This window comes from Nannobrachium achirus (assembly GCF_963921795.1).
Source record: "Nannobrachium achirus genome assembly, chromosome: 22".
Classification (NCBI taxonomy): domain Eukaryota; kingdom Metazoa; phylum Chordata; class Actinopteri; order Myctophiformes; family Myctophidae; genus Nannobrachium; species Nannobrachium achirus.
Genome location: NC_137829.1, coordinates 42,446,571 through 42,473,473, shown reverse-complemented (window position 1 = coordinate 42,473,473; position 26,903 = coordinate 42,446,571). Strand labels below are relative to the sequence as shown.

General features: G+C 41.6%; 1 protein-coding gene across 2 annotated transcripts; it reads left to right on the top strand.

Annotated features, from left to right (window-relative positions):
• Positions 1–8,344: 8,344 nt before the first annotated feature.
• LOC308307946 (putative selection and upkeep of intraepithelial T-cells protein 1 homolog) lies at positions 8,345–23,548 on the top strand. 2 transcript variants are annotated; one of them, XM_080753285.1, is made up of 6 exons: positions 8,345–9,615; positions 12,141–12,326; positions 18,329–18,469; positions 20,010–20,294; positions 21,019–21,147; positions 22,187–23,548. In XM_080753285.1, exons 1-6 carry the CDS (start codon positions 9,495–9,497, stop codon positions 22,255–22,257), a joined length of 933 nt encoding a protein of 310 aa, XP_080609411.1. In that variant the 5' UTR covers positions 8,345–9,494; the 3' UTR covers positions 22,258–23,548. The 2 variants fall into 2 exon arrangements, with proteins under 2 accessions (XP_080609411.1, XP_080609410.1); XM_080753284.1 differs by lacking the exon at positions 8,345–9,615 and having other exon boundaries at positions 11,693–12,326.
• Positions 23,549–26,903: the final 3,355 nt, after the last annotated feature.

The window sequence follows — 26,903 nt, the reverse complement described above, 5'->3', positions numbered from 1 at the left end:
ACACACACACACACACACACACACACACACACACACACACACACACACACACACACACACACACACACAACATCAACAGCAGTGAGGAAAGCCCCTGTCTGCCTTACTGCTTGATATTCTCGGGCCATCGGGTAGGAATCCTTTACAATTATTGTCGTCTGAATGAGCTACCGGGTTTACTTCAGATTTTATCCAAGCCAGCTCCTCCTCCTTTTTTTTTGGCTGCGAGTGTAGGTTATTCTATCACCTCACAAAAAGCCTTTCCCCACGACAACACATGGGGATAATATCTGTATTATATTTATATCTAAGATAGGCTAATAATATATTTGGATATATATATATATAATAAGATAATAATACATCTCGGAGTTGGCTGTTGCATGCCTCTCTTCTAACATCTAATCAAATCACAATATGCAAGGCACCCGTGTATTAAGGGCTCTAAATTGACCTAGTGCAACTTGACAGTGTATGGAACCAAGTGAACCCTACAGGTAAATGTTCCTTTTTGGACAGTTGATTGAAGGCTTGGATGAGGCAATGGATTTTATTAAATCAATGACATTGGAGATGCGACACTCAGCCGTGTCTTGCTGGATGCGCATCACATTGCACACTGCGAAAGTTTGCGTACAAACCGCAACATTCCAGAAGAGTGGCAGTGATGGAGACTGTCATCTTTTAAAATATGTATAGTGAATGAAATCATACTGGACGACTGCATTATTATGGCCTTCTTAACTATGCGTAAAAGGTATACAACACCTACCACAGGAGCGAGACGCGCGCTGGGATCCTTTCCACTTTATCACAGATGCAATATCTGTTCTTATTTTTATAGTTAACTTAATATCTAGTAGTCATGCAGAGCCAGATGTCTCGCTTGCCAAAAAATAACTGAATATATAATTATAATATCTATAAAGTGAGCAGCGGCCAGTGTGCGCACAGTACCTAGAAGACAAAGGGCATATAGGCTAGGTTTTGGGTTTTCTGTGTTGAGTGAGTGACAAGCCTGATTTGTGCTTCGCCGTATCGCCATAGGCTATTGCGATGTTGTTGCGTGTCGAAAATGGAAGACATACAACACAAGATCAAAATGTCGTGAGCGCTAATATTTCAACACGCATGATTATGAAACCAAATGGAGCCATACGGCGGTTTCATTTTACGCCCTCAAGAAGATTAATAGGGTCCATTTGGTTACCATCTCCATCATTAAGCTGGGGATCACCTGGAACACCCTCATTGTCAAAACATTAAACAAATGGCAATTAAACTGACGTTAGATAGCGAATATATTTGTTTAATTTTGTCATTTTAATATTATAAAATCACAACCCATTTCCTTAGAATATATGTATGTAAACATGGTTTAATCTTAATAAAGGAACCCCTGTGGGTCCCGATCCACAGGTTGAGAACCACTGCACTACAGTAGGCTACAGTGTGTTGTCACTACCTGTACCAGATACCTTCTTTATACACGATGCTATTATGGAGATTGGAGAGGTAGTTCACCTTTAGACTTTGTTTTATTGAAATAGCACACACACACACACACACACACAGTATAAAATGCAAAAAATAACAATTGAAATGAAAATAAGAAAAACACGTCTAGTATTGAAAAAAGTGTAAAAAAGTGTAATTTGGTCAAAGTGTCATTTGGTCAAAAAGTGGCAATCGTATCAATAAGTGGCAATCGTACAAAGTGGCAAAGTACAGTCCTCAGGTGCAGTGCTCAAACTACAGCTGGATAAAATCAGAGCCCTGGTCATGCTCGACAGTGGTAGCCGGTTCGACCCTGTCGACAGTGGTAGCCGGTTCGACCCTGGGCGTCATGGTGGGTGTGGGTGTCAGGAGCCTCGACGCAGAACCCAGATGAGCCCTGTTCTGCTGGCCATGGGGGCTAAAAAGAGGGTCAACATGGAGTCTCTGCAGAGGCTGGGGCCTGTAGTATGTATGATAATGTGGCGCTGGGGGGGCCATGAACGGATGTCCAGGATGAGCTGGCAGAGGTGTTGGTTGTGCAGATGGCGGAGGTGATGTGTTGTCCTCGTATCGGCCCTGCACAGCCCTCGCTGTAAACTCTGCCATTAATGCAGCGGCCTTGCTCCGCTGTGGAGTTTGCCTCAGTTGCTCTGCTAAGAATATGCCAAAGTGGTCATACTCGTCTTTGCCTGCTCTCCTGGCTCTGGCCTCTGCTCTCTCTAGCCTCTCCTCTGCCCTTTCCTCTGCTCTCGCCTCCTCTCTCCTGTCAGCTGTTTCGGAGAGATGTTTGAGATAGTTCAGCCTCTGCCTTGATTCCTCAGCGGCAACTCTCTTCCGCTTTTTGCATGCCCCAGATTGCCAGCGGTTGGGCGTAGAATCTGGCGCCGGCGCCGGCGCCGGCGTTGTTGACCGGTGATGTGGGAGCTGATGTGGGAGCTGGAGCTGTTGCAGAGTCTTCTTCTGCAGGGGAGACGGGACGGGACGCGGGACGGGACGGGCCGGGACGCTCTGGCTCTGGCTGCGAAGCTTCATCATCCTCTTCATTCTCAGAAACCGCATCTCCGATTTCCAAATTAAGCTGGAACATAACACACAACACAAACTCATGAAAACAGTGTTGTGGTGGCTTGAGTCAATTTTGTATATTTGTAATCCATTACTTTAAGTACTTGACACATATGAGTATGCTACCAAACATCTGACTACTTTCTAAAAGGTTTGACATCCATAAACAAGAATAATAAACAATAAATATGAAATTGCATGACAAATCAAATCTATGTGCTGTAAATGTGTGGAGATATATATATGTCACCGGATATAAGAGAACCAGCACATTCGAGACGCGGAGCACTCGTGATGCGGCACGGGGCGGAGCAAGCGGTCGCCACAACAACGTATTCCAGGCGGTGCGCCGCTCTATTGTCCACGACACTGCGAGCGGCTACCGAAGCCCCCCTGTATCCACGAAGCCCAAACGAGTTACGAGGCCCCCCTGGGTCCACGAAGCCCCAAGCGGCGCGAAGGCCAGCGGACCTTGGTCCTGCTCTTCGCCCCCGAGCGCCGCAGGCGCGAGTGGCCGCGAAGAGCGGGCCAGGGCCGCGCGGCCGGCGGAGCGCCGCGCGAGTTACGAAGCCGTGGTGAATGCAATCGTTATATTTATGCCCAGGCCGTAAGGCCTGGGCAAGCGCACGTTAAACGCCCTGTCCAAGTGACTACAATGGAGCTAATGGCTAGGCTAGGCTAGGCTAGGCTAGGCTAGGCTAGGCTAGGCTAGTAAATAAAGAGTAAACACTTCCGGTCTGCGGCGAGTTCAAAGCGTGACGTAACTCTCTTATCCAGTGGCTGACGTCGCCATCTGGTGGTGATTAGTGTGTGGTGAACGTCAAAACGAGTGCTCCATGACAACTTTTCCTGGTTTCTTGAACATACTGTAACATATATATATATATATATATATATATATATATATATACAGTATATATCATTGTCTCATTAACTTTAATGTGCAACATTGTTTTCTCACTCTACAGAACAAATCAACAATCAATCAACCAATCTGCACATTTCTTGTTATTTTTAATGCCTCTAAAATGACAAATTCTACATTGGTCAAATTGTCAAATATTAGAAGCAGAAATTGTGAAAATAGCCGATCTATATCCTCACAGCAAAACATGCTTGAGGTGTTGTGAGCATGTAGATCTGCTAGTTTTTGAGTCAACTCTTTTAGTGCTCGTCAGGGTGGGGGGGTCCCCAGTTAAAATATGTTTTTTTGGGTGGTCGCGGCCTGAAAAGGTTGAGAACCAATGGAATATGGCACGGAGGTGGCGGCGAATAGGCGAAAAAATCTTACCGTGGATACTGAGGGTCGATGCTGAATGTGGCGTTTCAGAAAATCCATCATTCGCAGCAGCCACTGCGACCGTGGAGTCATTCTGGCGGGGTCAGGAGATGCACCACTGGGTTGTGGCTTCAGCAGTTTGGAGAACTGCGTACGGAGTGTGGTCATCCTCGTTTCGAGGTCCTTCACTAAAAAACAATTCGACAGAAACAAGACAAGAAAAACATATTAATGGTTATGTTCAATATGTTGTGTCTGTTTCGATGTACAGTAGGCTATGCAGCCTTCAAACAGAAGACGAAGAAACATGGTCCAAGCAGGCCAACGAAGGCATAGGCCTAGCTTTATATAAATATTGTCTCACCTTCTACTTCCAGAGTTGTAGCCATGTCGTCGAGAGCCCTTCTCTTTAAAACTCTGTCCATGTGTCTCCTGTCCGCCACATCATACAGAAAAGTATGGCCCTGCCACAGCTCAATGAGTTCGGCCTCTCTTTGTTCTGACCACCTTGGCGCCATGTTGATTCTGTTGATTGTCGTCGTCGTTGGGTTTTCCAGACGTCGTGTTCTTCTCACGTCTCGAGTGTCTTTGGATCTGTTTGTTTTTTGATGCTGCTATTTATTTGCTTGCGGGCATCTCCAAAATGCAGCCCGGGGATCCGCCTCCTAGCCGGGGGTCGAACGATGAGGTGGGGGGGTCGTGATCAGGTGATCACGCCTCCACGGCTACACTAAATTCAGAACTGCTCAGAACTGTGTAATAAATAAATAATCGAACGCAAAAGTTCAACAGTCCCAGGACATTAGGCTATACCTAACCTCGCTTCAACATATTTAGGGCACTAAAACAGAAAGTGAACCTCATTTTCAGTTTCATCAAGTTCACAAAACAAATATTGCTGTATTCCCTTCAATTGTACTGTACAAATGTGAGATTGTCAATAGTCTTCTCTAATCAATACAATGTCATGGCATTATAGCTAGTTACTTTGATACTATGGTGCTTATAACTGTTGAAACATGGTGAACTTTCACTGTACTATTGACAAACTGTAAATAAAGTATCCATTTGAGGGGGAAAAAAATCCCTTTTTTGCGACGACGATTTATATTATTGTTTTGACACTTGCTATGGCAATGGAAACTATATTTTCAAATTCAGAACTGTTCAGAACTGTAATAAATAAATAAATAAAATCAAACGCCCAACAACAGTCCCAGGACATTAGGCTATACCTAACCTCTCTTCAACATATTTAGGGCACTAAAACAGAAAGTGAACCTCATTTTATTTTAGGTTTCATCAAGTTCACAAAACAAAAATTGCTGTATTCCCTTCAATTGTACTACATGCATTGCAATAGGCCCATACTTCCCATATGCACTCTTGCACTTGTCAAACAACTGAAGAACCTGTCTGTTTCTCTCTTTCTTGTGCACACACACATGCACGCACGCACGCGCGCACACACACACACACACACACACACACACACACACACACATACACACACACACACACACACACACACACACACACACACACACACACACACACACACACACACACACACACACACACACACACACAACATCAACAGCAGTGAGGAAAGCCCCTGTCTGCCTTACTGCCCCCCCCGGCCCCATCTCTGTCTCTCCCTGTCTCTCTCTCGCTCGCACGCACGCTGTGCTGGCGCATGTCTGTACACGCAGCAGCTGTTGTACTAAACTAAAGCAAGCAGTTGAAAGACGGAAGAAAAATGGGAGCGAGGGATAGTAGGATTAGTAGCTAGTTATGCTGGGAGACAGAGAGACTCAGTAAAATATCGAAGAATTTCTTTCCTAAAACGAACATGAATTCATGTATGGAAGAACTAAAGAAGGGAAAATACATTGCTCCTCCTCCTCCCACAGGGACGGGGACTTCCATCTGTTATCAGGAAATCCTGGTAGGCGAGGTAACGGTGGAACTACACCAAGCCGTTTCGCGCGCGTCAGTGCGTATGCGTGCGTATGCGGGGCGCGCGGGCGTATGCGCGTTTTGGATAGAGCCAATGTATATCAATTCAGCCGGCTACACCAGGCGTACGGATAGCGCGAACCACGGATACGCATTCCCTAAAAATAGGACCGGTTCTATTTTTTAAGCACGCCTATGCGTTTTGTACATAGACTATCTGGTCTTCCTCACATATAGTCTACTCCCTCCTTGGTGTAGCCTGGAGCGTTTACGCATACGCGAGCCTCTTCACGGACAGTACGCGCGTATGTGCACATTTTTTGGTGTAGTCCGACCGTAATCAGGAAGAGCTGAGGAAATAGTGATTCAGGGATTATTTTTAATATTAGGCCTACTACAGACCAATGAGGTAGGTTTTATAACGTATCCATCACTTTTATTTTAATTGGTCAAGGTTAATACTAGAGGTTTCGTGATAGCCTCGCCTCATAACATGTAGAAGATGACTATAACGGTAATCAGTCAACGGACCTTTGTCTCGTTGGTTATTCTTGAACCCCTATGTGTTCTTTATTTTTTATTTTTATATCATTCAGAGATATTATTAATGTATACGACCAACTTCAACTGCAGTCTGTTTCAGGCTGCGCATCCATTCCAGCATAGCCTATTCGTTAATAATTTGTAACCATATGCATGTAATCTGTTTTGTTGCTAATGTGGAGGTTATAGATGCTGTAAATGACCTATCTGCGTTTTAATATCTAGTTTTGGGAGTCGCGGAGGGCCGGAGGCTACCGTAGGGTAGCTGAGCTGTTTAGAGTATTAATGCTGCCTGCATGCATCAGAGCAAGTAGGAGTAGGCAGTACAGAACACATCAGTGTGCACTGGTAGAAGTAGGCCTATTCCCACTTTTTATTCAAGTAAAAGTATAGATAGGCCTATTGCATTATAGAAATGCTACTTACAAGTAAATGTACTTAAAAGTACAACATTTGGCATCAAAATAGGACTATATTTTAAGTAACAAAAGTAAAAGTAGGCCCTACAACATGTTTGAACATAGCAGATCTACATGCTCACAAGTCACAACACGATGCATGTGTTGTGAGCTTATTTATAGATCTGCTATTTTCAAATAGACTAGTATAGGTATAATAAAATAGTCTAAAGATTAATGCATGTTTTAGAATATAATCATTTATATCTGCAAAGTAACTAGTAACTAAAGTTTTCAAATAAATGTAGTGAAGTAAAAAGAACAATATTTGGTTCCGAGATGTAGTGGTCTAGTGGATTTACTGGATTAGAAGTAAAAGTATTGGAAATTGGAAATAGGCCTACACAAGTAAAGTAGCCTAGAAATAGAAAGCCTCAAAAGTTGTACTTAAGTAGCCTATACAGTACTTAGGTAAATGCACTTAATTTATTTTACACCACTTCCATGCAAGTGCATTTACTCAAGTACTGTACTAAAGTACAGTTTTGAGGTAGGCCTACTCCACTACATCTTGACCTTGTACCAGTGAACTGTACCGTCATGAAACTGTACCTTTTCCTATGCAAACTTCTAATAAAGTCTTCTTCTTCAAATCTCAGAGGCAAACATTTTACTTTTACTCCACTACAATTATTTTAAAACTTTGGTTAGGCTATTGATTGATTGATTGATTGAACACTTTATTAGAAGTTTGCATAGGAAAAGGTACAGTTTCATGTCGGTACAGTTCACTGGTACAAGGTCTACTAAAAGGAGATCCATGAAAAGACTAAGCTTATTTCCACAGGAAACCATTTAAGTATCTCATATAACATTGAATGACAGACGAATAGAACACAGTACTATGCAGTAGATATGTAAAGAAAAGAAAAAAAAATAGAGAACAAAAAAAGAGTCTAAACAGTAAGTAAGTAAGTATATACAAAGAAGTGGCAGGGGAGGGTTTTACCCATACTGTAGCCTACAGTATGTCTGTGATCTATTGTATGACAACATGGTTGGTTGCTCCATAGAGTTATTTCAAGTTCAAGTTGAAATGTAAGTGCATGACCTACGTTTTGTTTTAGAAATCAACCAAAAATGTTGATGCCTTGCAATAATTGTGGTTGTGTGTAAATTCATTCTAAATTATCCTATAGTGCCACCTTTTGGTTACAAGAGACAATAGGGTTTTCAGTTTAAGATGGAAGTGTCATTCAACAAGCTATATGGATGCTTAAACATACGGTAGTTGTCTCTCTGAGGTCCATTAACCACTTAATACATTTGTGGAAACAATCTACAAGCTACCATGTTTTGAGATGTGACACATTTGTGTCATTGTAGATCAGCTATTTTAGAAAAAGAAAAAAGTATGAAATATGGCTTAAATGTTACATAATTATGTAACCTCTTATTGTATATTAAATGTACATGTAATGTAATATTGCTGATCAAGTAGGTAGAAGTCACGCGTGGAAGGACTGATTGATTGCTTATATTAAATATAATTCACCGTTTGTCAGCCTTCTGATTGGTCCCTGAGACTCCCTGACTGGCCAACCAGAAAAATACATTCACTTTTTGCAAGCGGGGGTGGAGTTCTGCAGTCGGAGAAAGTGGCAGCCGTCTTTCACCGGCTGTCCGCACTGCGGAGCACGGCCAGGCCGCTCGCGACCATAGCGTTTGCGATCATTGTAATGAATAAGCTTCAACAGACTAGTTCACATGGACCTTATCAATGGTCTAACTTGTTACGATTGGGTACATATATTTTAAATGGGCAGAATTACGAAAAGCCAGCCTATTATGTGAGGAGAACAGATTATAGTTCTCCTCTTCCTACCCAAGATGCAATGCGCTTTCTCCTTCTATTTCTATTCTCTCTCTGATCCAGAGGATTAAACTAATTAAAACATATATTTTCGGGGGAAAATTACTGTTTTGCTATGTAATTACTGTACCTTTTTCTTCCCTTTTTATTAATATCACGTAGATGTGTTTTTTTTGGTACTTTATATAGCTGTAATGAGGCTATGAAGGGAAAAAAAATCCCATCCACTTCCACTATAAAAGAATCTGCAATAGTGATTCTGTCCCACTGGGATTAAACAAATTAAAACATATATTTTCGGGGAAACCCCCTGTTTTGCAATGTAACTACTGTACCTTTGTCTTCCCTTTTTATTAATATCACCTAGATGTTTTTCCTTTGGTACTTTAAATTGCAATAATGAGGCTATGAAAAAAAAAAAATCCCATTCACTGCCACTATAAAAACAATCAGCCCAGGGTTAACGTCCCACCATAGTAACAGGGCAGAATGGGGCGGGATTTGCAAAAGCCTGAATTGTGTAACCAGATCTGAATAGAGTATTTAGCTGAAATAGATTTCATTTGTTTTTTTTTTTTTGCTGCCAGCTGCGACGGATTGCTGTGGATTGGATGTAAACAATATGAGATACTTGGACTATGATGGATACTCACATCAGAGACAACAGACCAACTCATCTATGCAAGGGACCGTTTTTGACATACTGTAGGACATTGTTTTATTATTATTTTTATTTTATTTTTTACAACAAATTGGCCAGATGCCCTGGATTTTAAGTCCCATTTTTAACCGAACAGAAGTACAACGTCTAAGAAATCATCTTTAAAATGTTTTATTGATCTGCGCCCAAAACTGTCCTCATACCTGCTCAGCTGACACCATGGGATGCGGTTTCATCTTCCCGCCGGGAGATATTGGTGTATTTACAATATTTTGTTCTCTGGCGACCAATGCCATCTACACTGCTGTCACCTGCCTTCTATTGATCCCGTTCAATGCAGGTAATTGACTAGATCCTTCTGTCGTGTCTCATCGTCAAATGTCCAGTTCAATGGCGTGCAGACACGTCTCTGTCTCTGGTCCCACATCTCTGAGGCCGATCTCTGAAGGGGGTCCATACGGGGGATGGGTGGTGATTATGTGTTCGTCAGTCTGCACTGTCTGCCATGCAGGTCTCACTTCTTCACAGATGTACATTTGAAGCAGCCGGCCCCAGCACATAGACGGTTTAGCAGAGTCCATTTGCAGCTAAATATCAACAAGATGTCGAAACAAGATGCCGAAACAATCACACCTAGTGTGAAGTGAGCGGTGCATGTGCTCAGCTTTTGTTATTCATTCTGGCATAGATTGATGACGTCATATTGATGTCAGTCATCTCCAAATTTGGGCGCATACTAGATATTGATATGGCTCACTGGCAGTGTGCTCAAGAACACACACAGACAGAGCCACACCATGAATCTGGACCCGTATGGGTACTTTTTTAACAGTCAATAGTTATACCGTGTGAAACTCAAGAGTGTTTCACTTTACATTAGCAGATGTTGTTCCAGAGAGTAGCAGCACCTTCACATTCACCGGGTACCAGGAGACCAGTGTCTGATGATATGACATTTTGAATGAGCAACAATCTTTTTGGAAGTCCCAGCTAAAATAACACTACAGTAATGTACTATAACCTGTTGGGAGTTTTTTCAGAGTCGGACTCACTTTGGAGTAGAGTTCTCAAATTCTGCCCAAACCCGACCGACATTTAGGGTAGGGTAGGGCCTAAAATCTATGCTAATTACTCGGGTCGGGTAGGGCCTCGGGCTCAATGAAAAAATAATATATTTTTTTATTGTTTTATTACTATTACTCTGTGATAGACCCGACCATAACCGACCCGACCCGACGTTTTCGGGCCGGGTAGGGTCTAAAATGTGTGCTAACTAGTAGGTACTAGGTACAACTGTGCTGTAACCTATTGGGTAGGGCAGGGCCTAAAATGTGTGCTAACTAGTAGGTACTAGGTACAACTGTACTGTAACCTATTGGGTAGGGCAGGGCCTAAAATGTGTGCTAACTAGTAGGTACTAGGTACAACTGTACTGTCTGTAACCTGTTGAGTGTTTTTTCAGAGTCGGACTCACTTTGGACTGGAGATGTTTGTACATTTTACATTAAAATCAAATTCAGGTAACATAGGTTTGTTACCTATCAAATGGGTTTAACCACTTAAACTTTGTAGACTTAGTGAAACGAGCCCGAGTTGGCTCTGCAGCCTACTTGGTCGGCCCTTGTTTCCTTCTACACCAAGTCTCTTCGCCAGAAGTAGCAGATCCACAAGCTCACAGTGTGTCTCGTTGCGATGTGTTGTGAGCTTGTAGACAGGCTATTTCTGGTGAATGTTCCCTCCAGAATAGAGGGCATTGATGGTTCAAGAGGTAAAGTAAAGCCTATACTGCAACTACTATTTACTACAACTATTACTACTACTACTCCTACTACTACTACTACTGCTGTTACTACTACTACTCCTCCTACTACTACTACTACTCCTACTACTACTACTCCTACTACTAGTACTACTACTACTACTACTGCTGTTACTACTACTACTACTACTACTACTCCTACTACTACTACTCCTACTACTAGTACTACTACTACTACTGCTGTTACTACTACTACTACTACTACTACTACTACTCCTACTACTAGTACTACTACTACTACTGCTGTTACTACTACTACTACTACTACTCCTACTACTAGTACTACTACTACTACTACTGCTGTTACTACTACTACTACTACTCCTCCTACTACTACTACTACTACTACTACTACTACTGCTGTTACTACTTCTACTACTACTACTGCTGTTACTACTACTACTACTGCTGTTACTACTACTACTACTACTACTCCTACTACTACTACTACTACTACTACTGCTGTTACTACTACTACTACTACTCCTACTACTACTACTACTACTACTACTGCTGTTACTACTACTACTACTACTACTACTACTACTACTACTGCTGTTATTGCTGCTGCTACTACTACTGCTTACTACTACTAGTACTAATTACTTCTACTACCACTACAGTCCGTTTTTGATGAATATGGGGCCACTCATTAATTTCTATTGTTGACCTACAGTATTTCTACCATATAGCACTAGTTTTGTTCAACTTTGACCCCTCTGTCACTTGGTAAATGTTTATTTGTGTCCAGTATCACTATGCTGCTGCAGCGTATGCTGCTCAAAACAAGGTGCTTTTCACTCTATATGGTAGAAATAAGGAAACGATACGAATGACGCTCGTTTTGTGGATTCATCTATTTTTAATGAGTGACTCCTGCCAAATGGCCCCCACCCCACAGGAACTACTTCAGATTAATCAAAAACTGACCAAAACTCTGACCAAGGGACTCTGGCAATCAATTAATAGCTTTGCAACCACTAGTGGCAAGTATTTCCTACAGCTTTATTGTCAAATAATCCAACACTTTAACGTGCATTCTCCAGGAGCCATCCAGCGTGTGTTTTCGTTGGTCGGCGATGACGTCATTCTGCCCCGCCAGCTGGACCCCCCCACTGATGTCAGCGACCTGATCTTGGACTGGTCGAGAGCCGGCGTTAGCCCAGTGGTGCACGTGCACGTCTATCGGCACCGCAGCGAGCTGGTGGACATGAAAGATCCGTCATACGCAGGTAGGATACAAAACACACTGACTACAAAACACTGATTCTGACCTTCAAAGCAGCCAAAGGTATGGCTCCTCCATACCTCCAAAACCTGATCAACCCCTACAACCCCACCCGTTCACTTACAGTGGTTCACAGAAAATTGAGTCGCCTCAGGTATCTGTAGGTACCTCTGGACACCCACCGGTCTCTCTGGAGATGGGAGTGTCTAAAAATAGGAGGCCGTCCTTTCAGCTTATCTTCTGCAATACAGTCAAGTGACACTAGATGGCATAGCAGAGCAATTAGTTTAACTATTTTGCTGGGGATTGAAATGAATTGAAATGAACCACAGAAGAGACTACTGTAGATACTAGAGAGTAATTATACTTTAAATGGTGTAAAAATACATTTTGGCATAGGACTTTTTCATTAAATGTTAATTAAATGTCTCATTTGTATTTGTAAGGGTCCATTTAAAACTGGCTATGGGACTAAAACGGATAATTATAAAGTTAACAGTTCACATGACAATGAGCTTATTACCAGCACTTACAGTAATAACAGTTCCACTGTTTCAGAGAGAGCATGTTTCATTATGGAAAAGCTCTGCTGTTCGCTTGTCTGTCTTTGTTTCCTTGTTGGTTTGAAAACATGTGTCTACCCATGTTTTTCTTAGATTAGCCAACTAATTCTACTATTTCTTTGCATTTGATGTAATTGGTGTTGGTGTAATGATGTATTACCTAAGTTCTAAGAATTACTTGAGTTCAATGTTGAGGTATTTGTATTTTACTTTAGTATTTACAAATTCAATTTGGTGGTCATTACTTCACAGTGTCTATATATCATTGATTACTGCACCTCTCAGTTCTCAATTATAAACATTTATAATCATGTAGTCCAGGGGGCGCCTGAGGGATTGAGCATACAGTTATGAGAGCACTGGCCAAACTGCATTCCTGGCACTCAGCCGATATCACACGTCGGCTTTGTCCCTTTCAATGTGAGCAGGGCGTCACCCAGCGTCAAAGCCCGCCTCCACATCCTGGCTGTCTGCAAAGGCTGTATGTCTACTCGTGATGTAGCTCTACTGTAGCCTATACAGTATTCTACCACCACCTCCAAAATAATAAAAAAAAATCTCAACTGAACTGTGTCATGTTCCCAGCCTACATAGGCCTATACTGTGTATTTACCCTTCAACTATAAAATATATATTGTTTTTAATGAGACATGCTTTGTAATTAGGCTATGCTCCCAAATCCATATTATTATCGTCTGTTCGCATATTTCAATGAGTCCCGCAAAAGGAGGTTTTTAGCGAGGTGAAGTGAAACACCAACAAAAGTCACCTGGAAGATGAAGGTCGGAACATTTATAGCCTATGGAGCATATTATAGCCTAATAATCAAAATTTGCAAAGTATCTAACTGTTTTCAAAAGATTGTAGTGGAATAAAAATAGCCTACTCGAGTAAATGTACTCAGTACACCAATGAAGCCTGCATGTGCCGTCAATTCAACACGGGCGGACAATAGAACTGGTTCAACATGTTTGGCACAGATACTTGTGTATTGGAAGCAATTAGCTTGTCTAGAGGGTCGCCTATATGGTCAGCTGCTCCCCCTCCAACCGTCCTACTGTATATGTTCCATGTGATGTTCTCCCTTATAGACTGTTTTTATTTAATTTTTTGACACTTGCTTTGGCAATGTAAACGTATGTTTTCTCACAAAATGTCATGATCACCGAAAAGTATTGAAAAACAGTGTGGTAAATAATAGTTTGACATTTTAACTTGACCTTTCACTCTGTAATTAGAAAGGGACCCTTTCACAAAAGCAAAAGCGATTGGTCATGTCAGAGGCTTGGTTCTCAAAAACCTCCTCGCTGTCACATCTTCTTCTGAGACGTTGACATTTACCAGAAGAGGAGGAATGGAGAAGGATTTCTACAGGCATTAGGCCTACATTTATGACCATGATGGCATTACATTATTATTATTAAACCACAATCAAATGTTTGTCCAGGTGTCTGGGACAACTAATACATCTTTATGAACAACTTTATGAGGCTATTGGAAAAATGTTGCCTACTGCCTTGTTTCCAAATAAAGAACAATTTCAATTGAACATGTGAACAAAAGTTGTGTCTTTTTCGTTTCCTTATATTTAGCTTATTATTATTATGTCACGTTTATGTTGTTTTGGGACAGTGTGTGAACCAATTATTTTGTAATTGTTTGTGTCACAACGTTCTGTCATTTGATGACTTCTCCGCCTCTCTCTCTCTCTCTCTCTCTCTCTCTCTCTCTCTCTCTCTCTCTCTCTCTCTCCAGCCCTAGAATATATATATACATACAGTATATAGTATCAAAATCAGCTTACAGTTTTTTTTCGATTGCTAAAACACATTTTTTTTAAATTTGGCACAATTTTCACAACCTTTACTTCTGTCCCCAATCGCTTGACTCAATTTGTTACTACTTTAGATTTCCTTATCATATTAGACTCTGACTTTCCTTCTTTACACTCTGATGTAAATTTCACATCACCTTGTTGTCAAAACACAAGACACACTTTTCAGGTTTGCACACACTTCTCACATAAAATCTCATAGCATCAATCCACAACACACAAATATTCAAATCTCTAAACTTTCGGGTCAGGCGAGCAATTCAGAGCCAGGTCCCACTGCTTCAGGCCATGGAGGAGGCTTATGGAGATGTGGGCTTTGAGGCCTGTCAGGGCTTCATGCGGCACTCTAGGCCAGGGGTTTTCAAAGTGGGTGATGGGGCACCCTGGGGTGCCACGACGGCAGTCCAGGGGTGCCGCGAGATCATTTGATAATATTTTGAATTTATTTGGACACTTGAAAAAATATTATTTATTATATAAAGTACAAAGTTATTTTCAGTCAGTTCTAACCAAAATGGCTATTATGTAATGGCTCAACGTTTTCCTCGCAACATAATCACTAAAATATCGTCACTGTCGGGCAGAAAACTTGTATCTCCAAGTTTCAAATGTGTACGGCTTTTGGTAAAGAAAAGCCATGCTACATCATACAAGACTGTCGCACAAAACTATTGAAAACAGCCGATCTACAAGCACACAACGCGTTGTGGGCTTGTTTGGAGTGTTTGGGGGTAAACGTTTAGACCTACAGTCAATAAAATGTTTTGTCTGCATATTTGTGTGCTGTTTTATGTTTGTCTATGAGAGAAGTGGGCATACACTGGGTCATTTTACAAAAAGGGAATTGGTTCATTTACCAGAGTAATTGACATTCATTCAGTGTGTTCCATTTCGACAATTGTGTTTTCAATTTTGCTCTTCAGTGTTCTGTTCATGCTTGGTAGTGTTCAGCCAAAAGCTAGTTGTGTTTATTCAATGAATGCATGTGTGTGTCATGTGAAAATATGGCTGTGTTTACCAAATGAAAACACGAGTTCCATTTTGTGAACATGTTAAGAGATTTGATGGCAAAGAGTTGTTTTGCAAAGGGATCTTCAACGTTTTCAGATCAAGGACCCCTTAGTTGAGAGAGAGATGAAGCAGGGACCCCCACAACCCTTTGTACCTCAACCTCTGTGCTTACTGCTTAGTATGCTCTTTTTTCCCCTCCACACCTAAAGTATTTGCCGAAAATAGCCAATCTGCAAGCTCACAACACTTTGCAGTGTGAGGTGTTGTGAGCTTGTAGATCTGCTATTTTTGAAAAATTGTGAAAATGAGTGCAAGTCTTTGAATATCTTTGACCCGATCTTTGACCCGACTTCTAAATCCTTCCTCTAAAATCGAAATCATGCTGTTCTCAAACCTTTTCATGTGAAGGACCCCCAAAATTACAGGTATTTGGCCACGGACCCCCCATCTCAAAATATGTTATTCCAGGGACCCCCCAGAAGCAAATATTTGAGTTACAAATGTTCGCTTTTAAGTAGATATATTCAAAGACTTGCAAAAAAAAACATGATTTAAAAAAAATAGCAGATCTACATGTGCTTGTATATTTGCTATTTTTCAATAGTTAAAGCAGTCAATAATCCTAGGCCTAAATGGGTTAAACAAATAATTACAATTTGAGTGCAAAAATAACTTGAAAAGAAACTATTTACAAGCTCACAATGCAGGTAGAGATAACAAGTAACCAACAAGTAATAGACTCGAATAGTCGACTCATATTGAAGAATCGCCACCCCGTGGCTGAACAGCCACACTACACGTTGAAATAAAATATCACATTTCTAGGGGGCGCGGCTAAGAATTTGGAGGCGTGTTTGACAGAGGTACCTCTAGGCACCTCTTGACACCTCTAGGTGTCATTTTAGACTTGGCGACGCTAAATGTTGTAACCCACTGTAGATCAGCCAACACAGGGATGCTGACAGAACCCTCGCTAAAAACCCCGGGACACAAATCCACTCGTCCGAGACAGTTTGCCCTCCTCGCCCTCAAACTGTGGAATGGACTCCCTGTCACACTTGGAACTACAGACTCACTCGCTAGCTTCCATTAGAACTACAGACTCACTCCCTAGCTTCCATTAGAACTACAGACTCACTCCCTAGCTTTCCCTAGCTTCCATTAGAACTACAGACTCACTCCCTAGCTTCCATTAGAACTACAGACTCACTCCCTAGCTTCCATTAGAACTACAGACTCACTCCCTAGCTTCCGCCGTGGACTGAAGACTCACCTCTTCAGACTCCACCTAAACCCATAGCACTACTGTAACACTCCCCCTTCCCTCAATGACCATCAATGAAACTAGATAGCATTTATGAGTATAGGAGATATCTGCGCACTTCAGCCAGCAGTTATTGGTAGAAGGACTCGTTGGTGCTCAACAAGGACAAACTATATCAAAAAGACATATTACCTGGGCACTTCAAAAATGACTACCCAAAGAGTGCTCTACAATAATTGTAGAGCGACACTGTCGCTCTACAATAAATGAACGTGCCGACCAGTTGAGTGCTTCATCATTTTTATTTGGGTAGTCATTTTTGAAGTTCCCAGGTAATATGTCTTTTAGATAGCATTTATTTTAGGTGTCTATACGTTTTTTTCTAATTAGGTGCGTGGTCTACCTAAGTTATTGTTTTTCTAGATTGATATTCCTATGCATTGGTTATATTGTTGTTGATGTACTGACATATTAGATTGTGCTTATTATAGTAAAATATGTATTACTTGCTTATTGTAAGTCGCTTTGGATTAAAAGCGTCTGCTAAATGCCTAAACTGTAAACTGTAAACTAGATGGAGCTCGAAACCCCAACCGTTACAAACCCCATAACAAATGTATTGAGACTCTGTGTCAATAAGAGAAGGAGAGACTAAGAGATACCTGATACCTGCCAACCAGCACTGCCCGGGGAAACAAAATTACGCTTTTAAAGTGACCGTACACTACACACACTTGCCTTCTGTCTGTTAGAAAAGTGATGTATTTGAAGGCCCTGATAAAATGTAGTGACACTTCACATTAATGAATGGTTGTTTTAATGATGGGCAAAAATATTTGAAACCTTTGCCATCTTCATTTAATTTTCAGATGGTGGTCAGCCACAAACTCACAGTCACTCACAACTGGCCAATAAAAAAAGATACCAGTTCTGTTCGGAATTTCTTTCCACAAGATATTAGAAAACACTCAATGGTGGGCTCGATAAAAGCCTGGCTCAATGGGGCATTTAAACCCTGACATCATTTTGTAGTCATACCTCCAAGCAGATTTATTATCAATATCTGTCCCTCGCTATTTCAACATATCCGAGACAAAAATAACGACTAAAGTATAATTCTACCACTTTCCTTTCAACAACAAAGAGAAGAAAAATTAGTAATATAATAGTAAAATAGTAAAAATAGTAAAAAGATTCACGGGCGCTGGGGCCTTTTGGCCCCAAAAGTTCACCTCTGCCTACAAAATGATGTCAGACTTAACAGCCCCATAAGCAGGATCGATAAGGTGCTCATTATCAATACAAATGAACCAACTCCATACCCATTCATGCAGGAAGGACCTACCTGTTCAGGGAGGAGCTGAAGCGTGGGAACGTCTCTCTGAAGCTGCACCGGGTGAGGCTCTCGGACGAGGGCGACTACAGGTGTTACATCCCCTCACTCGGCAAGGAGTCTCACATCCGGCTGGTTGTAGGTGAGGAGCAGTGTTTTTTGTATTTGTTTATTGATTTTTTTTCACACATAACACAATACATACACTCACGCGCATTCACTCACCCCCACACACACAGCCTAACCCCTGCACATGCCAATTAAAAGTCACCTTGTTTACAAAAGAAATAAGAATAAAATGAAATACCAAAAAAATATTTTGTCTCCACAGCACCCATACCTCCCAAAGCTGTTCGAAGTCGCTCTGTCTACCATCAATTATATAAGTCAGTCTCTCCAGCCCAATAGAGTTCATGAGTTCTCGATGCCACATTCTCAACGTGGGGGCATCAGCGTTTTTCCAGCATAATGCCACCACCCTTCTGGCTTGAAGAAGACCAAAATCTAAGATTTTTGTTAGTTTTGCTGGCTGTATAAAGTTCTTCGGATAGATTCCAAGTACAGAGTTTAGCACTTTGTGGAACTGTGGTTTTAAAGATTCCTGACAGACACTTCATGACTTCATTCCAGACAATTTGTATCTTAGAACACTCCCACATACAGTGAAATAAAGTACCTTTCTCAGTTGAACACTTAGTACAGACATCTGTGATATTTGCGGACATATGATGTAATTTGACAGGAGTTATGTACATTCTCATTAACATTAACCATTTATATTGGAGTAATTTGAACCTTGTATTAATTGTCTGTTTTTGTGCTTTTTCCACTCTGCAGTGTTGACTTTGACAGCAAAATCTGATTCAGTTTTACTAGTCATAGTCTTGAATGAAATTCCATATATTTTAGTCATCTCAAATGTTTTCTCGTGTTTATAGACGGTCACGTTGCCCTGTCGGGCTACCTGAAAGTAAACTCCACCTTCCCGAGTTTTATTGGTACAGTACAGTGGAACAATAACCCTGAGGCCGTGTAAGCCCCAGTATTTATTTAATTTCATGGTGTTGGTGGAGGGCAAAGCAATCAATCAATTATTACAAATAATCAAATGACAACAATGACTACAGCGACTGACAAATCACACAGGGACAGGAGTTGTAATGATTGTTATTAAACTAGGTTTTTGGATTCATGTTGCTGTGCAGAGTCACTGGACAAAATTGTAATAAGTTGTCAGAGAAAAAAAAATCTTTATCCATTTCCTTCTAATCAGTAAGAATTTGGCATCTTTTTCAAAGTAGAGGAAATGTATTCTGTTTGTTGACTTTGTCACCTGGCTGTATTCACGCTATGCTAAATTACTGTTGTGATTTTTCTGATTTGGCCTTAATATGTTCTTACCAATATGATACTTTTAACTGGAATCTTTGGAAATTAAGCCAACGATCCAAATGTCATTGTATGTTGTCACCGTGGCAACACCATGACCTTGCCTTAACCATCCATATACTGGTGGGAACATTATCTAAAAATAGTAGATCTAAATGATCATCTACAAGCTTGCAACACAATGCTTTGTGACGTGTTTTGAGCTTGCAGATCGGCTATTTTTGGTGGAAGAGCTTTGGTGTAGTGGGGAAAAAGCGGCCCAAGTGGATGGAATCTTCCTTGCCTCCCAACAGGTGCTGCCCCCTCTCCTGACATCCTCTTGGTTGGTAAGAATGAAGAGGCTGATGGAGTGGTTCTCCAGTGTGACTCTAAAGGCTGGTATCCACAGCCTGAGCTGTCCTGGCTGGACGGTGAAGGACAGCTTCTCCCCGCTGGACCCCCGGAGACGGTCAGAACTGACGGTCTCTACACGGTCAGACTCAACGTCACTGTGAAGAAGACTGACCGCAACACCTTCACATGTAGAGTTCAACAGCACAACATCAGCCAAACCCGAGAGAAAGCGATTCATATTCCCGGTAAGTGTTGTGCATGCATGTGGGTTTTTAAAATGAGTGTTGTGTCTCTTTCAGTTAGACTTCAGGATCAAGTGCTCTCCCTGTATTATCACTGCGTGTTGTGTGCTCCAGGTTCTCAAAGTAGGATCTGGGGACCCCAGGGGCCCTTTGGGGGGGTTCTAGGGGTCTAGGGGCAAAATGAGGAACAGATTATTCTGAAATAGCCAATCTGTGAGCTTGTAGGTCTTCGGCTATTGTTGAAAATACAGACAAATACTGATATTGCCAGGACCATGAATCGATCCTTGGACTTTCTGTTGGCAGTAAAGTCCAGGCACAAAGGAACATGTTGACCCGCCCCCCCAAAAAGCATATCCGTTTCAGGTCCCAAACCGGAAGCATTGTTTTTGGAGCACTTAGGAAAAAAAATCTACTGTAATTAATCTAATAGCTCGGGAAACTCGGGTGTGATGGCATGGAACAATGGGAATAACTCGGGATATGACATTAAATGAGTCAATTAAAAAGGGGAGTAAAAATGTATCTACATTATGGGATACCTGTGTTTATCTTACTGTATTATTATTTTCTCTCTCTCTCTCTCTCTCTCTCTCTCTCTCTCTCTCTCTGTGTGTGTGTGTGTGTGTGTGTGTGTGTGTGTGTGTGTGTGTGTGTGTGTGTGTGTGTGTGTGTGTGTGTGTGTGTGTGTGTGTGTGTGTGTGTGTGTGTGTGTGTGTGTTTTCAGAGGAATTCTTTTCTGTGAATTCAGGTTGGACACCAGGTATAGCAGGTGTCTTAGTGGGGTTACTGGTTGGACTTGGACTTGGATCTCTACTAGCACTGCTTGTCATAAAAAATCGGAGCGATCTGCTTGGTAAGTTAATCACTTATCAGGTCGTAGTCTTGTAGATCAGTGGTTTTATACAACTGTTTGCCTATTGTGACATGCCTAGAATAGGGGCACTGATGTTCAGAAGCAGAAGGGGTGAAGGAATGTGTGAGTCTGATATATACAGTATATCCATCTAAAGAATTGCATTTTGTCTTGAATTTCAGGCTGAACCAATATACACTATGCATTTGTAATATCAATAGATAATCCCCCATATATGTCATCAGTATATTGGCCAGGGGCGCCCGCTGGCCTGGTGGTCAAGGCGCATACCACATACTAGGCTATGATGCCTGCTGGCGTCGCCGGTTCGATTCCCGGTCCGGACGACCTTTGCCACATGTCATTCCCCATCTCTCTCCCCATTTCCTGTCAGTCTACTGTCCTATCAATAAAGGCATAAAAAGCCCAAAAAACTAATCTTTAAAAATAAATCAGTATATTGGCCACTGCCTGATACAGATACTTTGCTGTATAAATAACAAACATATCTCTGCTGTCGGGCCGAAACCTCCTAACTCCAAAAATGTTCATTTTCAGGAAAATGAGCTCAAGTGGAGTTAGGAGGTTTTGACCGAAGGGCTTTTTACTACAATAGCACATATTTATGAAAAAAAGAGAGGGCCAATCGGGAGGAGTTAGCTGGTTTGGCAGAAAGTGTGGAGTTAAGAGGTTTTGTCCCAATCACTTTTTACTACTTTCCATTGGTTCAATATACTCAGCTGTAAAGGGTGTTCAATTGGCCTGATTTATGCCAAAAAAAATCTAAAACCTCAAAAATGGAGTTAAGAGGTTTTGGCCAGACAGTGACGATATCCAATCTGGAAGCTCACAAGCACTCACCATGTGAGCTTGTTGTAGATCGACTACCGTGTTCTAAACTAGACAAATGAAATCTTTGAAAAAAAAAAATATAATAATAATCCTATGACGTGCCCAAAATGTGGTCGTCATGTTGAACGTGGTTTAACGTACAAACCTGATGGCTAAAGATCATTCTGATGTGATTCTGTTCATGTAGCAGGCCTGCTTGGAAGGAGGACGCAGTCAAACGGAAGGACAGCGGTCAGGCAGCAGGAGGATGGTTTGTGATGGTGACACTTCACTGACCTTACAACAGGGTTGAAATCAACAGGAGCCAGTCCAGGAAGTTAAAGGAGTAGTTCACCCCCAAAGTGACTTGTTTGCTATTGATTACTCACGCCATGGAGACTTGAGTTCAATAATATATTGTTGTAATTGTCGCATTCCAAAGACAAAAAAATTATTATAGTTATGGTATAGCTCAGGGGTAGAGAAACCGACATTAGAGCACGAAGGGTTCCCAAAGGGTTCTCAGTTCGAATCCGGGCTCCCTCTGAGTAAATGTGGAAGTGTCCTTGAGCAAGACTCTGAACCCCAAGTTTCTCCCGGTGAGCAGGTCGGTGCCTTGCATGGTTTCCTCCGCCACCGGTGTATGAATGTGTGTGTGAATGGGTGAATGTAATGCACAATCTATGTAAAGCGCCTTGCATAAAAGCGCTATATAAATGCACCATTTACCATTGATTCCAGATGGGGTCCCAAATGCATTCGGGTCCCCATCCGGAATCAATGGGGGTAATTTTATTAAAATCAAATTATTGTCTTAGGAATGAGACAAAAAAATAAAAATATTATTGAACTCAAGTCTCCATGGTGTGAGTAATCAATAGAAAAAAAATGTTTTGGGGTGAACTACTCCTTCAAGGGACATTGGTCTGCCATGTGGCACTATTTAATGTTTTCATGCAGTGTGTTTTGATTAGCTGATTGTGTGTACGTGTGTAAGTTAGCGTGCATTGTACAGTGTGTCAGATTGTATGTGGTTGTTAGTTACTGGAGTGTTGTAAGTTACGTTGTGAATGTACTCTGTGTGTAATTTGTACATTTTTATACCTTAACCTTAACCTTAATTGAAACAAGTCCTAGACCCTCTGGGTCATCCTGTTAGTATTATTTTGTATAAATCTGCCACCGTGCCTTGTTTTTGCAAACTGCTAAAGTAATTCAATCATTAAATCAATAAAAAACATGTTTGAGAAAAAAAAACGAAAAAAAAAACGTGTATGATGGTGGGTTTTCTGCGTTTGGGTCCTAACACCAGTTCCTGACAACATCCTTGATCCACCACTGTACATTACACAGAAACTAAAGTGTGGCAGATATAATATTGTACTTCTTTTTTTCTACGAGTGTTAGTATATTTATGTGCATTGGACTGTGTGTTCTGGACCAGGGGTCTATCCTATCAGATACGTTACTTTGAAAGGTTCACGAGGGCATACCCTTAAAAAAAAAATGTCTTCACAGCATACTGCATATAACCGCGTGACAGGTAGAACACAGCACTGATTGAACTTGAGTGGGAACAATCAGTAGGTTGGGTGAGCTATTTCTCACTATTTTGGAAATCGGATTTAAAGGAGTAGTTCACTTATCAATAGAAAAAAAGTCATTTTGGGGGTGAACTTCACCCCCAAAATGACTTTTTTTCTATTGATAAGTCACGCCATGGAGACTAGAGTTCAATAATATTTTTAGTTTTTTGTCACATTCCTAAGACAAAAATGTGATAACAATAAATGTACCCCCATTCGTTCCGGATGGTGACCCGTTTCGAAACGGGTCACCATCCGGAATCAATGGGGGTAAATTTACTCGAATCAAATTTTTGTCTTAGGAATGTGACAAAAACCCAAAAATATCATTGAACTCTAGTCTCCATGGCGTGACTAATCAATAGGAAAAAAAACATTTTGGGGGGTGAACTACTCCTTTAAGTGATTAGGAATCGCGTTTGGTCACCTTACAGTTCGCCCCTCCCGTTTTAAGTGAGAACTTCTGGGAACTCGGAGTACCCGACAGTAGGCGGCCGTGTGTAAACAGAGACAATTTGTTCTTTGCTTCAGTGGCTGTAGCTCTGCTTCATGTGACAGCTGCTGCCTGTTTGGTATTAGTGGTACATAAAAAACCACCGCAAACATTGTTGCAGGGAGTATTAATGAAAAGGCAGCCGTAGAGAAGGTGTCTGGGCAGGGGCGTCAATTGGGTATGGCAGGGGTATGCAGCTGCCATACCCTGGGTCCAGGGGGGGAAATAAAAGTTACTTTTAAATATAAATCCATGAATGTCTATCTGTGCTGGTTATTATGTTGTTAAATTACAGTAAAATAACTACAAATGCAAAATGGTCACAACAAGGTATTATAATTATATTCTCCACACTTTTATTCTCCCCATCTTGACAAAATGGTATATTCTCCCAGGTTCAGCAGGTCAGCTGCACAGGTGCAATGCATTATTGTTAATTGCGGCACGTTTACTAACATGCCAAGTTTAGCTGCACTTGAACTACCGTTTCAGGCTGCCATATCCAGTCCAAGAAACCATAGAAACTAGGGGGGAAAATAAAATGTACATCTTAAAATAAATGTATCATGCCTGTTGCTAAGGTATGGCAACATGACTGGTGTCTTGCTTTGATTTGATTTGATTTGATTTGATTTGATGTTGCCATACCTTAGATTTTTCTGAACTGACTCCACTGTGTCTGGGAATCTGTGTTTGGGACCTTGATATTTAACTGCTAAAAGGCCAGTAAATGGCAGTGTTTTAGCACCACGCTTTAGGCTCCTATTCAACCGCCCTTTGGGCCTCGCGCTCGAGCATGGAAAGTGCATAGGACTGACTAGAGTCACAGGACAAAAGCAGTGTGAAGTGTGAACAGGGGGATCTGTGACAATACCTTCCCCATGTGGTCAACTGAAGTTACGACATGGGTGAACTCCAGAAATAATGCACATCTGCTCATCATAGCTCTAACTTTACTGACTGGTCTCTGAGTCTGCAGATCCACTTTATATAGACATGCAAATTGAGTAAAAAACAGTGTTATGATACAACACCATCAGGCAAATACAACACACAGCATTATAAATAGCCAAACGGCATGCTCACAAGTCACAACACAAGATGTTGTGAGCTTGTAGATTTTCTATTCGTTTTGCGGAGCTCAATATACCCTATCTCTCTAATACAGGCTATAGGCAAACACAATAGGCCTGAATTAATGAAATAACTGTAGGCCTACAAGATGAATTAAAACGAAATAGTGTTCCAAATTAGCCTGTCAAGGTTTCAAGCCAGGATAACATGCATAATTTAATTATCGCCTCATGGCGACTAGCGACTAGCAAGGTCGCGCCATGTCTTGGCCATCTGGCCAGTGATGTGTATATCAGACCAGTTACCCATATGGAGATCAATGTATGGAGATCAATGGAGATATGCTGTGAGACCCCAAACATGCTGACTCAGTTATTCGTTATGTGAAAATCCTATGACATACAGTACATAATACAATCCCTTTTATGCCCATACATGGAGATCCCTGTGTGAACCAGCCACACAGATATGGGCTGTCTTCCTCCATATATGGGCATTCCCATAAGAAGTCCTGTTAGATATGGGCTTAATATTGATGACATCAGGGATCTCCATATATGGGCATAAAAGGGATTCTGTTTCCCATGACATCACAACAGATATACATGGAGATCCCTGTCTGAACCAGCCACACCACTGTGATGTCACCTGTTTATATGCCCATACATGGAGCTCCCTGCTCTGAGTAGGTCTGTTCCCTACAGAACATATCTAGAACTGGCACTGCATGTCATCGCATGTCTCATAAATGTACTTTGTGTGATGTTGTAGATGTGTTGCGTTGTAGATGTGTCGGGACCTTGGGCCAAAATCTCACACTGGGGCCTGGTGGAGGCACTTTACGCCACTGGTAGCCAGTAATTCTGGTTGAGCGGCACGTATTCTGACACCCGTGAGCCTTAGGTAAGCAGGGGGGAGGGAAGTGGGACTGAGTTACTAGGGCCCAAGGTGAAGGGGCCTTAGTAACTTTAGCTATTGAAAAATAGCAGATATACAAGCTCACAGCGCAGCACTCGGTGCCGCGCTGTGAGCTTGTATATCTGCTATTTGAGCTTTTTATATCTGCTATATCTGCGAGCTTGTAGTTGCCTGGCGTTGCCAGACTCTACCGCCAGGGGGTGTTGTTTTTCGGTCTGATTTACCAGGCAAAGCTTGTAGATCTGCTATTTTTGAAAAGTTGTGAAAATGTGTGCAAATCTTTGAATATATGTATTTTTTAAGCGAACATTTTTAACTCAAATTTTGCTTCTGGGGGGTCCCTGGAACTAAATATTTTGAGATGGGGTCTGTGGCCAAATACATATCATTTTGGGGGTCCTTGACATGAAAAAGTTTGAGCACCACTGACTGACATGGAAACATAAGTTTCTTGCACACATTTTCACAATTTTTCAAAAATAGCAGATCTACAAGCTCACAGCGCGGCACTCGGTGCCGCGCTGTGAGCTTGTATATCTGCTATTTTCAATAGCTAACATTCATGGGGGGCCCACAGTGAATCCTTGTACCCAGACGCCCCTGTAGGTAAGCACTCTATTTTTCAAATCAGAACGTTTGTTTATCCTGCCGTGGCAACTCCAAACAAGGTTGAGGTGGAAGCATAATGGTCGTGTCATACGACCGTCGTGTTTCAATCAGGGCTAATGCTGCATTCACTGAGAGAAGCCAAGCTAATGGTTGGCTTGGTAATTCAATGTAATCTCTATGCAAACCAACTTTTAAAATTCCCAAGCTTTTTTTCGAGCTTGGACATTTTAAGAGCTGGTTTGCAT

Bases quoted from the DNA above. Each gene is read 5' to 3' on its own strand.
- LOC308307946 (XM_080753284.1), top strand. From the start codon at position 11,828: ATGTTTATTTGTGTCCAGTATCACTATGCTGCTGCAGCGTATGCTGCT. The intron at 18,470-20,009 runs GTGAGGAGCAGT...GCCTCCCAACAG, and splicing joins TCACATCCGGCTGGTTGTAG to GTGCTGCCCCCTCTCCTGAC. The intron at 21,148-22,186 runs GTAAGTTAATCA...CTGTTCATGTAG, and splicing joins AAATCGGAGCGATCTGCTTG to CAGGCCTGCTTGGAAGGAGG.